The following is a 17,796-nucleotide window of genomic DNA, read 5'->3' on the forward strand; positions in this document are numbered from 1 at the left end:
CCAACTTACCTGCTCCTGAGAAACCAGTATGCAGGTCAAGAAGCAACAATTAGAACCGAACATGGAACAACAGACTGGTTCCAAATTGGGAAAGGAGTACATCAAGACTGTATATTGTAACCCTGCTTATTTAACTTCTACGCAGAGTACATCATGTGAAAAGCTGGGCTGGATGAATCCCAGGCTGGAATCAAGATTGCCAAAAGATATCAGTAACCTCAGATATGCAGATGACACCACCCTTATGACAGAAAGCAAAGAGGAAGTAAAGAGCCTCTTGATGAAGGTGAAAGGAGAATGAAAAAGCTTGCTTAAAACTCAACATTCAAAAAACTAAGATTATTGCATCTGGTCCCATCACTTCATGGCAAATAGATGGGGAAACAATGGAAACAGTGACAGACTTTATTTTCTTGGGCTCCAAAATCACTGCAGATGGTGACTGCAGCCATGAAATTAAAAAGACACTTGCTCCTTGGAAGAAAAGTTATGACCAACCTAGACAGCGTATTAAGAAGCAGAGACATCAGTTTGCCAACAAAGGTCCGTATAGTTAAAGCTATGGCTTTTCCAGTAGTCATGTATGGATGTGAGAGCTGGATCATGAAGAAGGCTGAGTGCCAAAGAATCGATGCTTTTGAGCTGTGGAGCTTTGGAGAAGACTCTTGAGAGTCCCTCGGACTACAAGCAGATGAAACCAGTCAATCCTAAAGGAAATCAATCCTGAATATTCATTGGAAGGACAGATGATGAAGCTGAAGCTTTGATACTTTGGCCACCTGATGTGAAGAGCAGACTAATTGGAAAAGACCCTGATGCTGGGAAAGACTGAAGGTAGGAGGAGAAGGGTACGACAGGATGAAATGGTTTGATGGCATCACTGACTTGATGGACATGAGTTTGAGCAAGCTCTGTGAGATGATGGACAGGGAAGCTTGGCATGCCGCAGTCCAGAGTCGAAAAGAGTCATAGACACGACTGAGTGACTGAACAACAATATATACACTGTGGTGGTAGTGGTTTAGTTGCTAAGTCATGTCTGACTCTTTGCCACCTTGTGAACTGTAGCCTACCAGGCTACTCTGTCCGTGGAATTCTCCAAGCAAGAACACTGGAGTGGGTTGCCATTTCCTTCTCCAATGCATGACAGTGAAAAGTGAAAGTGAAGTCGCTCAGTCGTGTCTGACTCCTAGCGACCCCATGGACTGCAGCCTACCAGGCTCCTCCGTCCATGGGATTTGCCAGGCAAGAGTACTGGAGTGGGTTGCCGTTGCCTTCTCTGACCATATAGCACAGGGAACCCTATTGAGTGATCAGTGGTGGCTGGTAGCCTAAGTGGGAAGGAAATCTAACAAAGTACATATATGTAAACGTGGACTTCCCAGTAGCTCAAACGGTAAAGAATCTGCCCGCAGTGCAGGAGACCAGGGTTCGATCCCTGGTTCAGAAAGATCCTCTGGAGAAGGGAATGGCAATCCACTCCATTATTCTTGCCTGGAGAATCCCCATGGACAGGGGAGCCTGGCAGGCTACAGTTACGGGGTCGCAAAGAGTTAGACATGACTGAGCAACTAACACACACACACACACACATATATAAACGTATAACTTATTCACTTTGCTGTACAGCAGAAACTAACATAACATTGTAAACCAACTATACTGTAATAAAAATTAATTTCAAAAAAATAAAGTTTCTACTGCTGGAATGATAAGCGGTGGGACAGGTTGGAAGGTGAGAGGGAGGTTCAAGATGGAGGAGACTATGTATGCCTATGGCTGACTCATATTGATGTATGGCAGAAACCAACACAATTCTGTAAGGCAATTATCCTCCAAATAAAAATCATTAAAAACAAAGGATTTACTTGACCAAAAAAAATAATAAAATTCAGCTCCATCACTCAAAAATAAAGTTTCTACTGCTGATATGATGGTGGATTAATTTGGATGATGAATTTTATTCTTCAAGGTTTTATTTGACACATCATCACAATTACTTCTGCCATCTCCACGTTTCCATTTTGTTGTGGGTGCATCCTAGGTCAAATACTTGATCTCATTTAAAAGAGTAAAAAAAAAAAAAATCAGAGTAATTTTGCTGAACTCATGCCAGTGTTTAATAAGGCTGACCAGTCACTTTGTCTAATTGACTCATGAAATTTCCTGCCATCTGCCATCATGTTAGACACTGGTGGAGACCTTCACATCCAGGCCCTTTTGCAGCAATGAGTAAGTCACCACACCTGCGTTCAAGTACTAAATTCTATACTCTCTTTATTTCCTTTCTTTTTTCTTGACAGTATTAATTTTACTTGCACAGATGATTAAAAAGTTCTTAGGTCTTCCTTTTTCTTTGGCCTAGATGCATGGCTTGTGGGATCCTAGTTTCCCCACCACTGATAGAACCGGGGGTCCTAGCAGTGAGAGCATCTGAGTCTGGTTTCCTTATCTTTAAAACAGGGATGAGGCAAATCGTGTTTTGCAGGGTACACACACACACACACACACACACACACACACACACACACACACAGGCAAATCGTGTTTTGCAGGGTGCACACACACACACACACACACAGAGGCAAATCGTGTTTTGCAGGGTACACACACACACACACACACACACACACACACACACACGAAAATTAGTTTGCGCCGAAGCGGAATATGTATTTGTTCAATGAGTTATCAATAAAGTTTCAAATTAAAAAATTCTCCCTGGTTCGTTTTAATAAAGTTTTGCTCAAATGGCGAGCCCGATTCTTATCGCGAGAATCTGGCGGAATGCTCCTCTGCTGGAGACCTGCTCTCGCGTTGTTTGAGCTAGCAGCGGCGAGAGGTGAAAGGGAAGCACGAAATACCGCGAGATTACTGAAGATTCTCGCGGTGTTTCTTGGGATTACCCCCTCCCCCCCGCCTTCCTCCTAGTGCCGTTTCGGTTTAACCTAGTGTGTGACTGTGAGTCTGTGTGAGGGGCCGAGTGTGTGAGGTACTTAGGTGAGGCGGAAGCTAGAAAAGGGGGTCCCTCAGGAGCGAGGGACAAAGGGGGCGTGAGGCACCTAGGCCGCGGGACCCCAGCGACAGGAAGCCGCCCCGAGCCGGGCTACCGGGTAGGGGAAGGGCCCGCGCAGTCCTCACAGGGCCCCAGAGCCAGAGTCGGCCACACAGCACCGGGCCGTCGGCTTCCTACTTCTTCGACCTCCCCGGCGTCTGGGCCTGAGGATTGGCTCGGCGTGGGGAGGAGGAGAAACAGATTCGGGCAGCTACTCGTTGTCTCGCAACTCCAGTGCTGAGGAACTCTCATTTCTTCCCTGGCTCCTTCACCCCCACCTCATGTAGGAGGGTGCTGAGGAGACGGGAGGGAGGAGGAGCCTGGACTACCGTCCCTTCCCTCCCCACCCCCTTGTAGGGGCTCTTTGGTAGGCGTGGGGCTGGGGGGGAGGGTGGGGGTTACTTTTTGGAGTGCTGGGGAACTTTTTCCCCTTTTTGAGGCCAGGGGAAAGGGAATGCCCAATCCAGAGAGACATGGGGGCAAGAAGGACGGGAGTGGGGGAGCTTCTGGAACTTTGCAGCCGTCATCGGGAGGTGGCAGCTCCAACAGCAGAGAGCGTCACCGCTTGGGGTCGAAGCACAAGCGGCATAAGTCCAAGCACTCCAAAGACATGGGATTGGTGACACCCGAAGCAGCACCTTTGGGCACAGTTATCAAACCTTTGGTGGAATATGATGACATTAGCTCTGATTCCGATACCTTCTCTGATGACCTGGCTTTCAAAGTGGACCGGAGGGAAAATGATGAACGTCGCGGGACTGATCGCAGCGACCGCCTGCATAAACACCGTCACCACCAGCACCGACGTACTCGCGACTTATTAAAAACTAAACAGACAGAGAAAGAAAAAAACCTGGAAGCCTCCAGCAAGTCGGGCTCGACGAAAGACCGGATATCAGGAAGTTCAAAGCGTTCAAATGAGGAGAATGATGACCACGGGAAGGCTCAGATCTCGAAAAGCAGCAACAAGGAATCCAGGTCATCCAAACTCCATAAGGAGAAGACCCGGAAAGAGCGTGAGTTGAAGTCGGGACACAAAGACCGAAGTAAAAGTCATCGGAAGAGGGAAACACCCAAAAGTTACAAAACCGTGGACAGCCCTAAACGGAGATCCAGGAGTCCCCACCGGAAGTGGTCCGACAGTCCCAAGCAAGATGATAGCCCCTCCGGAGCTTCTTACGGCCAAGATTATGACCTTAGTCCCCCGAGATCTCACACCTCTAGCAATTACGACTCCTACAAGAAGAGTCCGGGAAGTACCTCTAGAAGGCAGTCAATCAGCCCGCCTTACAAGGAGCCTTCTGCCTACCAGTCCAGCACTCGGTCACCCAGTCCCTACAGTAGACGACAGAGGTCTGTGAGTCCCTATAGCCGGCGACGTTCTTCCAGCTATGAAAGGAGTGGCTCTTACAGTGGGAGATCACCCAGTCCCTACGGTCGAAGGCGGTCCAGCAGCCCTTTTCTGAGCAAGCGCTCTCTGAGCCGGAGTCCACTTCCCAGGTGAGCTATTTGTCTAACAGTCCGTTCTTTCCTACAGTGGCTTATGAGGAACTGGGGATTAGACCTGTTAACATTTTGTGGAAGCCCCCAGTGTTTGGCATTGTCTAGAACACTTTGCTGTTGGCTAGTCATAATGTAGGTGAGACTGCTCTTCCCCTTAACCCAGAATTGAAGAGGAGAGTTCACATGCCTAAAGCTGCTAAAGGTAGGTACTTCCAGTGCTGGGACCTTCAGCTGTAAGCTCCTATGTGAGAAAAAATCATAGGCTTCTGCTTACCAAATGCATGGAGTTGATACTGGTTCTCAGAGTTTATCCAGTTATTTCGGTTGCTTTGTCTTAACTTTTTGAAATTCACTTTGGAATTAGTGCTTTAGGCTTCATTGGACCTGATTGGAGATTTCATTTGTGTTATTTGAGGCTGTTTTCCTAGGTCATCTACCACTTGCGTTGTCCACTATGTCTCCAGACCTGTAAGTTTATTTCCTTATAGACAGTTTTTTTGATAACTTACAAAAGACTCCCATCTTTGATGTTTCTAGTGGGAATTAAACTGATTAGCTCTTCCCTTTTATGGTATAACCTGGCAGAAATTGGTTCCAAGGATACTTTGATTTTCTTTACAAGCATCACCACTATCTTGTGACCACAGCAGTTTTCAAAATCTTTCTTTTAAAAAATGCTAATAGTATCTTCACTGTGATATTTTTGGTGATAAAGACATGTTAGTTTGAAATTTAATTGTTGGAGTGAATTGTATACAGAAAACTGTTCTTGTTCCTAAGTGATGAGGTGTATGTACCTCCCTCTTTATAGTCTTACCATTTTCCACAAAAGGAGAACTTGAGCTTAGGAGTCACATCTGAGTGGAATCCTAATCTTGTTTTGTAACCTTTGGCATATAATTTAATTTCTCTGTGTGTGAAATAAGAGTAATAACTACCTAGTCCTAGAGTTGCGAGGTTTAATTAGTAAATATGAGTGCATGGCCAGGTACAGTGCCTGGTCAGTAAGTTTTATCAGTGAGTGAGAAAAATGTTGAAAACTAGTAGAGAAATTAGAAAAAAATCCATGCCATGTCTTTTATATGTCAATGTGAGTAATTTTTGCTGACCTAAAGCTATAATTTTTCATAAACTAGTTTGAATTCATCAAGTTAAAAGAGTTCCTAGCTGTCAGAGTATGAAGTTCCTTAGGCTTTCCCCCTCCATTTTATTATTGTAGTCAGGACTCAAATATGTACCACCTAGATTCTACAATTAATACTTGATATACATTTTATCATTTCTATCCATCTCTTCATCAAGCCATCTTCATTTGTTTTGATTCATCTCAAAGTAAGTTGCATATATCAGTATACTTCACTATAAACACTTTAGCATGTACACCATTAGCTAGAGTTGACTTTTTTTTTCTGGAGGAATGAGAAGTAAATTTATATACAGTGAAGTAGATGTCTTAAGTGTACTATTTGTAAAATTGCTTAGCTTTTTTTAAGGATGCCTAAGAAATAGTCTCAGAATATTTGTTTTCTTGAGGGAGTAGTTTCATTAAGGCTGTTCTGAGAATTTTGATTGTTAGGGGGTTTGAGAATACAGAATTGCATTGAGGCTAAAACAAGTTTCAGTAAAAACAAGCTGCTTTTGCAATAATTCCTTTTGGGTTCAAATCTCAAGTTCTCTCTTCCTGTACTCAGTTGTAATTAGTGCAGTAATGGTAAAAATAAATCAAGAAAGAATTGAAAACACAACATGATCCTATAGGACACAAATATAAACACTAATAATCTTGGAGTCACATGCACATTTTTAGTTGGCTAGTAAAGAGCATTACATGTTTGTAGGTGTGTGATATGTGCATACGTACCTATTTTTCCTCATTCAGTTTCTTAGGGTAGGGAACATATAGATCCCTTTTATGGTCTTCTCGTTTTTTTTTTGTTTTGCCTTGAGAGAAACAGGCAGAATTAAACAAGCAATATCATTTTTAAAGACTGAAAATGCTTTGAGAGAAACTTTGAAGATCTTTGCATCCACCAAATTAGTAGTGATTAATAGTAGCAATTTCATTTCAAATGGGTGGAATCTAACTTAATTCAGGGAAAAAATACATTTGTTATTGAAGACAGTTTTGTTCACTGTTTGAAGACAATTTACCTATTTGTTGTCCTCTTTTTACCCCCTTTTTTCCTTAAAGAGTGGATCTGGACCTCAACTTTAACATTATGTAACTTACAGCCATCCAAATGTCCTGTTACAGTAAGCTTCTGTTCAGAAGTTGAAGGATTTGTAGCAGAGTTCTTTAGGAAGATTTAGTCATGCTGAAAGATTAAAGAAACAGTGGCTTGTAGGGCATGTTTCTGACATTACTTAGTGTTTTCCTGAGATAATGTTAGTTTCAACCCAGTCTGTAATTTAGAGAAAGCCTCTTGTTTTAGCCACTTTGTTTACAGAGGTATTAGTTTTCTTAAGAGTAACTGGGTATTTAGTAAATCCATTTAACTAGTTTCATTGTCTTGTATCCTCATGTTCATATAAATGTTGTTGTTTGATTCCAGTGATTATTTTATATTTTAATTAACTTTTGGAAGAAAATTTCCAAAAGGCATTATGGGTATAAGAAAATCATGACTAACATCATGTGAGTTGTTTCCCCTACCATGTATATGCTATTTGTTTTGAAACATTTTGAATCACATCAGTCTTACCAATGATCAGCCATAAAAGGGAGATATTGAAGATCTGAAATGGGAACAATTTGTTTTAGACTATTGGGCAAATTATGTTTTGTCCAGTCATACTTGACACATTGTGTGCCTGCTGAGTTCCTTCAGTTGTGTCGGACTGTTTGTGACCCCATGGATTTTAGCCTGCCAGGCTCCTCTGTCCATGGGGATTCTCCTGGCAAGAATACTGGAGTGGGTTGCCATGCCCTCCTCCAGAGGATCTTCCTGACCCAAGGGTCGAACCTGCGTCTCTTATGTCTCCTGCATTGGCAGGCAAGTTCTTTACCACTAGCACTACCTGAGAAGGCCGGTAATACATTTGACTTTATTAAAAAGCAAAAAGAATTAAGAGGGGGTTGGATTTTAATTTAGAATAATCTGCCTTTTAGATTCCCAGATTTTACTTCCCAATCCTTTCTTAATAATGGAGAAAATAAGTTGAACATGCAATAATACCTTGCTTTATGAATTTCTAAAATGTTTATTGGAAATCATTTTATATTTGAAAGTACTAGAAGCCATCATAGTTTTAAGAAAGTCTAATAAATTATTTTGGCAAGACAGTTTCTCCAGTTTACATAGTTTGTAAATCCTAAGTCTTGTATCTTGAGAGTTTGTTTAGTATAGGCACAACTTAATTATAAACTGGGGATTCAGGAACAAAATCTTTTCCTGGGATTTCTCAATTAGATAGCTCTCTAGTTTAAAATTTTAGGTTTTGGTGAAGTGTGCTAGTTACTACGTTTAGCATTAAGTATGACTTTTAAAAATCATGTTTTCACTTTATCAGATACTTAAACCAAAATTCTAAAAGTAATCGTGAATATGGATATTTTCTAACATGGGAAAAAATATCCATCCATCTTTCAGTTGAATAAGTAGTGGATAATTTTTAGATTATATGACTGAAATATGTTACCATGAAGGATTATTTCCTTCTAATCCATTTTTTAGAGTAAAGACCATTTTTAAATTTATAGAAAAATTCTGAAACTAGTACAAAGAATTCTTTCATATCCTCAAACTCAGTTTCCCCTATTATTATTATCTTATATTTGTTATAATTAATGAACCAATATTGATACATTATTACTATTATTATTATTATTTGATGGTACCATCCAGTCCCATCACTTCATGGCAAATAGAAGGGGAAAAAAATGGAAGCAGTGACAGATTTTATTTTCTTGGGCTTCAAAATCACTTCGGAAACGGTGACTGCAGCCGTGAAATTAAAAGACACTTGCTCCTTGGAAGGAAAGCTATGACAAACTTAGACAACATATTACAAAGCAAAGACATCACTTTGCCGACAAAGGTCTGTATAGTCGAAGGTATGGTTTTCCCATTAGTCATGTATGGATGTGAGAGTTGGACCATAAAGAAGGCTGAAAGCCAAAGAATTGATGCTTTCAAATTGTGGTGCTGGAGAAGACTCTTGAGAGTGGGTGCCATGGACTGCAAGGCAATTAAACCAGTCAATCCTAAAAGAAATCAACCCTGAATATTCATAGGAAGGACTGATGCTAAAGCTGAAACTCTAATACTTTGGCCACCTAATGCGAAGAGCCAGTCATTGGAAAAGGCTCTGATGCTGGGGAAGATTGAGGGCAGGAGGAGAAGAGGGTGGCAGAGGATGAGATGATTAGATAGCATCACTGATTCAATGAACATGAATTTGAGCAAACTTCTTGGAGATAGTGAAGGACAAGGAAGCCTGGTGTGCTGCAGTCCATGGGGTCGCAAAGAGTCAGACAGGACTGAGCAACTGAACAACAACAACAATCTATTTTTAAGACTGCTAAGTACTCAAACTGGGTTTTTTTAGTTACAGTTCTTCATAGTTTAACTAATCTGTTTTCTTCCGTATTGCTGTAGTCTATTCATTTAATTTTTTTTCTTTTTCCAGTAGAAAATCAATGAAGTCTAGAAGTAGAAGTCCTGCATATTCAAGACACTCATCTTCTCATAGTAAAAAGAAGAGATCCGGGTCACGCAGTCGACATTCCAGTATCTCACCTGTCAGGCTTCCATTGAACTCCAGCTTGGGAGCTGAACTCAGTAGGAAAAAGAAGGAGAGAGCAGCAGCTGCAGCAGCAGCAAAAATGGATGGGAAGGAATCCAAGGGTTCACCTATATTTTTACCCAAAAAAGAGAACAGTTCAGTGGAGGCTAAGGATTCAGGCTTGGAGCCTAAAAAGTTACCCAGAGGTGTAAAATTGGAAAAATCTGCCCCAGATACTGAACTGGTGAATGTAACACATCTAAACACAGAGGTCAAAAATTCTTTAGATACAGGGAAAGTGAAGTTGGATGAGAACTCTGAGAAGCATCCTGTTCTTAAAGATACAAAAGTACAGGGAACAAAAGACTCTAAACCTGTAGCACTGAAAGAGGAGATTGTTACTCCAAAAGAGACAGAGACATCTGAAAAGGAGACCCTTCCTCCTCTTCCCACAGTTACTTCTCCACCTCCTTTACCAACTACTACCCCTCCACCACAGACACCCCCCTTGCCACCTTTGCCTCCACTGCCAGCTATTCCACAGCAGCCACCTCTGCCTCCTCCCCAGCCAACATTTAGTCAGGTTCTTTCTTCAAGTACTTCAACTTTGCCCCCCTCTGTTCATCCAAGGACATCTACTCTGTCCTCTCAGGCAAATTCTCAGCCCTCTGTACAGGTTTCTGTGAAGACTCAAGTATCTGTAACAGCTGCTATTCCACACCTAAAAACTTCAACGTTGCCTCCTCTGCCCCTCCCACCCTTATTACTGGGAGATGATGACATGGATAGGTAAGTACTGTAGTTAACTGGGAAATTTTAACCCTCTTGATCTAAGTGTAATGTAGTTTTTGTTCTCAAGGCTTTGTCAAAATTGTTCTGATGCGTGTCTGTTTAGAATGCTTTCATGAATAGGAAGTGCCTGTGATGTTAGGTTTTCAGTGGAAAAAGTCCTTATGTATGACATGATTAGGAAAAGATAATTATAATTTGAGGTCTAGTAATCCTTTTTCTCACGAGTATTTATCAATAATTTTGATTGAAAGTTTTAAAAATCATGTGTTTTTCTCCTTGAATTTTTATGTTGAAAATTTCAGTATTACATAGCTGCAGAAAAATTAACACCTGTATGCCCTTCAGCTAGATTGACCAGTTGTTAATTTTTTACCATATTTTTTTAAACTACAGATATTATGACTTTTTTGAATAGTTTAGCATGTCTCTTCTAACAAGAACACTTTCCTGTATAATCATAATACCTTTATCACCCTAAAAAACATTCATTTATTGAATAATATCAGTAGCATATCAATAATAATAATATTAAGATCCTAAGTAGTCCCAGAAATGTCTTTTATATCGACTTTTTTCCATCTTGATGCTTTAAAAAAATTATCCTTAAGAAGCAAAAGAACAATATGTAGAGTCTTTGCTAATTAGAATATAAATTCACAGTGTGGTGATAAGAAGAGCTCTCATTTTAATAATCCTTTTGACTATTGAGACCTGAAATGATTTGAAACATGAGTCTGATTTCATGAAAGACATTAGGAAATATATTTGTTTAATTTCTTGGTGGACTTAGCTAGGCAAGTACAACCAAACAAACTTGAATCAGCAGTGACATATACCATGGCAGTCTTCGGGTTATTGTTTTTCTATGGAGATTCTGCCCTCTTGTTATAGAGAATATGAGTTTCACTTAATACAACAATTTTTCGTTGTAAGCACAGAAATAAATATTATCAGTCGTGCATCCCAGACCAATTCCCAAGCTTCTGTTACTTTCCAGGTGACAGCAGTAGTTTAAATAGTGATACATTTCAGCCCTTTAGGTCTGTAGTTTTTCAAACTACTCTCTGTGCTTTTTTAGAAGGTGCAAGTGCAATAAATGATGGGAAAAGAGACTATTTAAATGAATGGCTCCATTACTATATATAGTGGTAAATATTATTTTAAAGAAAAATTCCACATGCTCTTTCTAATATTAATAGGTATTAATGAATTCTGCCACATCCTGAGAACTACAAATGAGAAGAAAAGAACCTGAAATTTATGTAGGAAAATTTGTTTGAGGTACACAATATACTTACCATAGATACAAAATATATATTTTTGTAGTTTTGTTGAAAAAGAAGTCATCCAGAGGGAACCTAGGCCACTATCTTTCCATGAGAACCTTGTTTAAATATTAGTTTACATAGTGGCTAGAATCATATCAGTGTGGCTAGGAACCTTCCTTTTGAAATGTTTACTTGGCTAACCAAGTAGACATTGAACCTATCTACCATGAGTCAGGGTAGAGTGCAGATTTGCAGATGTGGAACAATTTTGATAGAAGGCACGTAGAGATTTCTATCTTTCAGATTGTAAATGAAGGGTAAAGTAAGATCATTCAGTGCTTATTTGAGTATGTGTAGCTGTCTTTAAGAACACTCGCGAGAGAGAAGTGAGAAAAATTATTTTTGTTACATATTCTGATTCCAAAAGTGTAACTGTTTCATTTAATAGTCCTTATTAAAGGTAGAAAAATGGAAGTGAAGATTTCTTCCAATATCAATTTTATTTTTTCACTATGTACTAACTTAAAATTCAAGATGGCTTTTCTGTTTTTGTTTTCATTTACTTATTTGGTGCCATGAACCAGCTGCACCTTTCACATGAAAAACATTTGTTTATTTAAAAAAAGTTTTTTTTGGCTGTGTGGCATTTGGGACCCTAGTTACTCAACCAGGGATCAAACTTGTGCCCCCTGTATAGGAAGCGCTGAATCTTAACCATTGAACTGCCAGGGAAGTCCTGAAAAAATAATTTTATGTAAGAAGACTTTTTAGGAAGAAATCTGAACATTGTGAATGGAACTTCTATTCCTCCGTACTTTATCTCATAGGAGGCTGCAGGAGCTTAAATGTTGAGAATGTGACTTATACATCTTTTTATCGCCTATAGTATTTTAAACATAAGACATAGAATGTAGTCATTAAATACTGATTATTTGAATAAGTAAAACTGCTGAAGGAACCAAGGCCAGGCTTGTGTGAAATGAAATTGGGCATGTAGTTAAGAAATTATTTGTCACATGGATGATATAAAGGTTGTATTAGAGGATTTGTCCTTTTGGGAAAAGAATTAATCTCTCTTTCAAACGTGTGTGTGTGTGTGTGTGTGTGTGTGTGTAGTATGTATATTGAGCAGAAATATATAAACCCAGGTATGAAATAGAAGAGTGAATTTAATTAATGGTATTTGCAAAAACCTTTCTGATTCACAGTCTACAATTCTTATTTCTAGAAGCAAAGGCTTCCAAACATCCACTTTGATATAATGCATTCTTCACAGACATAGCTGGTCATGGGGATATGCTTCTTTAAGGAGATCATCCATATATGCAGCTAAATTGCTTCAGTTGTGTCCGACTCTGTGCGACGCTATGGACTGTAACTCCCCGCTCCCCCAGGCTCTGTCTGTGGCTCTGTCCATGGGATTCTCCAGGCAAGAATACTGGAGTGAGTTGCCATGCCCTCCTCCAGGGGGTCTTCCTGACCCAGTGATCAAACCTGCATCTCTTATGTCTCTTGCATTGGCAGGCAGGTTCTTTACCACTGAGCCACCTGGGAAGTCCAATCATCTGTATACTCTTCTTTAAATTTTCAGTTAACCATATAGGGTTTTTAAAATGTTGTTTTCTTCTCTTGTTTTTTTTGGGTAGCGTGGTTCATCTGGAGTTTTATCAGACTTGGGTAGAGTCTACAGGATTCTTAAAGGCTGTATTTTTAAAGTACTGAACTCTTGTATAAAAGACTATTAAACGTTCAGGTTTGAATTTAGGATTTTGCTAATAGAATGCTTGTTTTCTATTTTTATTCTATTAGAATGCTAATAGAAAGTTTTTAATATGTTCATTCAAATTTTAATAGACGTTTATAAAAATAAATCACTTTTTAAACAACCTTCTTTAAGAGGAATGAGATAAATGGCCACATTTAAAGTGCGTGTTTAGTCACCCAGTCTCCTCTATCCATGGGATTTCCCAAGCAAGAATACTAGAGTGTGTTGCCATTTCTTCCTCCAGGGGATCTTCCCAACCCAGGGATCGAACCCATATCTCCTATGTCTGCTGCCTTGCCGGCAGATTCTTTATTCAGTGAGCTATCAGGGATGGGGATATTTAAAGTAGTTTATTTTAAATTTTGAAAATTACAAAAATTAAATTTGGGGAATTCCTTGACTTTTCAGTGGTTAGGACTCTAAGCTTCCACTGCTGTGGGCCCAAGTTCCATCCCTGGTCAGGGAATTGAGAACCTACAAGCTGTGTGACATGGCCCAAAATAAAGCTAATTTTCTTTTTTTGTAGTTCATATGTAAATTCATATTTTTTTTATTAACAGTAAAGACATCTCAGAGGCGTTTACGTTGTACCTACAGAATAAATTCCAGCATCATAAATTCCAAGAGACTATCCATATTCTAAAATTTGAGCACTCTGGGATTTGACAACTTTTTTTTTTTTTAATTATACACAGGCATTAATGCAACTTTGTCTCCATGAGTGAACCCATCTGCTGGTATAAATGGAGAAGCAGGAAATACTGATACTGATAGGGTCAGTCTGTTCTTTCTGGTACTGAATCTTCAAGTAATGACTTGCTGCTGCTGCTGCTAAGTCGCTTCAGTCGTGTCCGACTCTGTGTGACCCCAGAGACGACAGCCCACCAGGCTCCCCGTCCCTGGGATTCTCTAGGCAAGAACACTGGAGTGGGTTGCCATTTCCTTCTCCAGTGCATGAAAGTGAAAAGTGAAAGTGAAATCGCTCAGTCGTGTCCGATTCCTAGCGACTCCATGGACTGCAGCCTACCAGGCTCCTCTGTCCATGGGATTTTCCAGGCAAGAGTACTGGAGTGGGGTGCCATTGCCTTCTCCGACAATATTTCTTCCACTATGTTAGACCCTTTCTGTATCTACCATATGTTCTCAGAACTATATAGAGCTTTATTTTAGTGAGTACCCTACACTAAAGGCTAAAGACCATAATATTTCTAAGCATTGCAATTTTACCATTTTTATTTTATGCATTATTATTGCAAGGTTTTTGGTACATGTGGAATTTGTTGAAACAAAATTTAACCTCTGTTTAACTTGTGTGCTCTAAACTGGTAGTACATATCCCATCAAACACGCATTCTTTCTTGAAATAACAGACTGAAATACAATGTTTTAGAAGCAATGTACATTTTCACAATAGCAATATTTGAACTCATAAAGTAAATTTTGGAGAAAATAAGATGTAAATGTAAAATATAGACTGAACTTACGTGAAATGATGGTGAAAGAATTCAGTCAATTTAATTCTAGTGACACAGAAGCAAGCTAGACTTTATTTTTGAATCATGAATTGAATTTTATAAAAAGTATTTTGACATAGTAGTTGAAAAATTAGGAATTTTCTTTTCTGAATGTCTTAAAAATTGGGGAAATTTAAAAAATCTATATGACATCCTGACCCAAGAGTTTTCTCGTAACAGACTTTGTTTCAGGGTAGAAAAATCTTACTGCAAGTTGGTGTGTGTTCATCACTATCAGTAATTTAACAAAATTTCAGATGATCGTTTTGCTCTACCTTGACTACCCCAGTTCTGGTTAATATGGTACAAACTAGATTCTGTTATTTTGTATGATTTTTGAGATTAAAATGATGAAAAATAATAGGAAGTAGTAGCTTTTGAGATTGTGTTTCACACACTGAAGGTAGCAGTATGCTTTAAAAAGATACATTGCAAGGGATAGCTGTATTATCCTTAGATGTGTTTATGGTTCTATGTAAGTATTTATGAAAGTTTTCTCTTAATAACCACTTGCTGAAAAAGTAGAAGAGGTTCCTACTGTGGTTAGGATTCTCAGATGCTTTTTAATCTTCTGATACTGTGATGGAATACAAAAGACTATCATGGTTTTATCTCTAGACATGAATTAGTATGCTGCCTATTTTTCCTGAGGACATGCATAGCGCAAAATCCTTTTTTTACCCATAAGTAGAGGTGGTTAAAAAATTAGATCTGAAAATTGAATTTTCTAATCTATTCCAGAAAAGCCATCCCTTTTGTTCCCCCACGGACTATTATAATTTGCTGGAGAGGCTTTCTGCTGCCAGTACTTTGTTGTTGTTTAGTCATTGTTGTGTCTGACTCTTGTGACCCCATGAACTGTAGCCCATTAGGCTCCTTTTTCCAGGAGATTTCCCAGGCAAGAATACTGGCATGGGTTGCCTTTTCCTTCTCCAGGGGATCTTCCCAACCCAGGGATTGAACCCGTGTCTTTGGCATTGGCAGGAAGGTTCTTTACCATTACCATTTGAGCCGCCAGTGCTTTAATGATTCTAAAATAGTCTCTTGGACTCGTTCTCTTTAGATTCTTAGTTTGAGAGTTATTTATCCATTTTGGGTGGTTGAATATGATTGCCTTTTCTTCCCAACCAGTAGAATAAATCATTTATTTTGATCTCCAGCTTAGCTGTATTTCTTACAAAACACTCTAAAATACTCTTTGCTTTTTCCAAGTTTCTCTCCACATCTTTAGTAACATAGTAGTATTACACTGTTGGGCTTTCCATCATTATTGAAATCTTTAGAGGAGGTTTGCCATGGTGCTTTGCAAATTTAAGATTATAACTTCCTGTATTTTATTTCATCTCAATAAAAATCCAGATAGCCTCTTCAGGAGGACATTAAAGAGTTTATTAAAGTTTCTACAAATAATATCCAAGTTTTTTTTTTTTTTTAATATACTATAGATTTCTTTTTGCAAAATCCAAGTCTCTTGAACTGTGACTAAACTCCATTTCTTTATGTTATATTACAGGGGCTTTTCCCTTAAAAGTAAAATCTTTGTAACCTTTTAATAACCAGACATTACAATCTTTGAGTTTTATTTGCACATTCTTTAAGTAATTGTGATCTTTTTCTTTTTTTCCTCTCTGTTGTTTAGTCCGAAAGAAACTCTACCTTCAAAACCTGTGAAGAAAGAGAAGGAACAAAGACCACGTCACCTACTCACAGACCTCCCTCTCCCTCCAGAGCTCCCTGGTGGGGATCCATCTCCCCCAGACTCTCCAGAACCAAAGGCAATCACACCACCTCAGCAACCATACAAAAAGAGACCAAAGTGAGTTTTTGGCAGGATCCATCCCTACCTTTGGACCACAACCTACACCATTAGGATCATAGAGGATTGGGCCTAGTGTAGATCTTGCTTTATTTTCACGGATAAAATTCTTTCATCTGCATCCCCAGATACTTTGTCATGTTTTTTAGAAAAGTAATAATTTCCCAAGTTCGAGTTTACCATGAACATTGATCCCATGGTATCTTTTGAGTTCATACACTTAGAGTATTAAAGAAGAAAGAAATCGTTATATTCAGAGGATGTCAATCATGTACATATTAATGAGGAATTAATAGATGTGGGTTTTTTTTTCCCCTGAACTACATGAGTTGCCATGTCATAATGTAGTAGAATCTGGGTTTGATCTTCTGATTGTTAGCCACCTTCTCTTAGTAAGAAAAACAGTTGCCGTTTATTGAGCATGTATTATTGCCAAAGTTTTATATTTTACTTTTATAGTAACCCTATGATGTAGGGATTATTTTCCCATTCTATAGTTGAGGAAGCCAGTAAGAAGTTAGAAAGTAAGCAGCAATTCTATTATTTGATCTTATGTCTTCCTGAGGCCAAAAAAAGAAAAATCTCAGCCACTGTGAGAGACTGTTTACTATTTATTTTATATTATTTGATTCCTGCCTTTTTAATAAAGAAACTGATAAAAGACCCAGGAATCAGAGAAATCATCATAAAAGAATTCTGTTTTGTTCTTTTTGAATACACTTAGGGAATTCCTTGGCATGGTTAATACTCTGAGCTTCCACTGAAGGTCATGGGTTTGATCCCTGGTTGGGAAACAAGTTTCCACAAACTGTGTGATGCAGAAAAAAAACAAAACAAAACACTTAAATTTTTAGAGCAGCTTTTTTGTTTGTTTTATTTTTTTGTTTTGCCTTTTTTAGAATTTGTTGTCCGCGTTACGGAGAAAGAAGACAAACAGAAAGTGACTGGGGGAAACGCTGTGTGGACAAGTTTGACATTATTGGGATTATTGGAGAGGGAACTTATGGCCAGGTATATAAAGCCAAAGACAAAGACACAGGTAAATAATGCCAAAAAATTCTAGATGTCAGAAGGTTAAAAATTTAGCAGTACTGCTGCTTTAAGTGGATTTAGCAAAAGTAAACTTTGAGTTCTGATTTGGTCTCCAAAAGTTACAAAATAGACCAAAATTTTCCAAAAGCATAATATAATTATTACCCTCTAAAAACCTTCCATCTGGTTGTCCACTGAAAATGTTTTGGGGGATTTAAGAAAAGGTAAAAATAAAATTTGTAAGTTGCTCTTTGTTTGGTAAGGAGTTAGTCCTTGAAAATAAAATGAAGTAGTTGAATTTTTGGTATATTTTAATAATCCAAAAT

The 17,796-nt window shown here is 38.9% G+C and overlaps 1 protein-coding gene across 4 annotated transcripts in view; it reads left to right on the plus strand.

Annotated features, from left to right (window-relative positions):
- Positions 1-2,898: 2,898 nt before the first annotated feature.
- The window catches only part of CDK12 (cyclin dependent kinase 12), a 40,244-nt gene continuing 25,346 nt past the window's right edge, over positions 2,899-17,796 (plus strand). For 2 of the 4 annotated variants that reach the window (XM_061391638.1, XM_061391640.1), the window contains exons 1-4: positions 2,899-4,555; positions 9,188-10,072; positions 16,262-16,438; positions 17,338-17,477. In XM_061391638.1, the coding sequence (XP_061247622.1) occupies positions 3,510-4,555; positions 9,188-10,072; positions 16,262-16,438; positions 17,338-17,477 (2,248 nt within the window). In that variant the 5' untranslated portion in view covers positions 2,899-3,509. The remainder of the gene's footprint in view (positions 4,556-9,187; positions 10,073-16,261; positions 16,439-17,337; positions 17,478-17,796) is intronic. The other 2 variants (XM_061391639.1, XM_061391641.1) reach the window with 1 other exon arrangement.

This window comes from Bos javanicus, chromosome 19, assembly GCF_032452875.1.
Source record: "Bos javanicus breed banteng chromosome 19, ARS-OSU_banteng_1.0, whole genome shotgun sequence".
Classification (NCBI taxonomy): domain Eukaryota; kingdom Metazoa; phylum Chordata; class Mammalia; order Artiodactyla; family Bovidae; genus Bos; species Bos javanicus.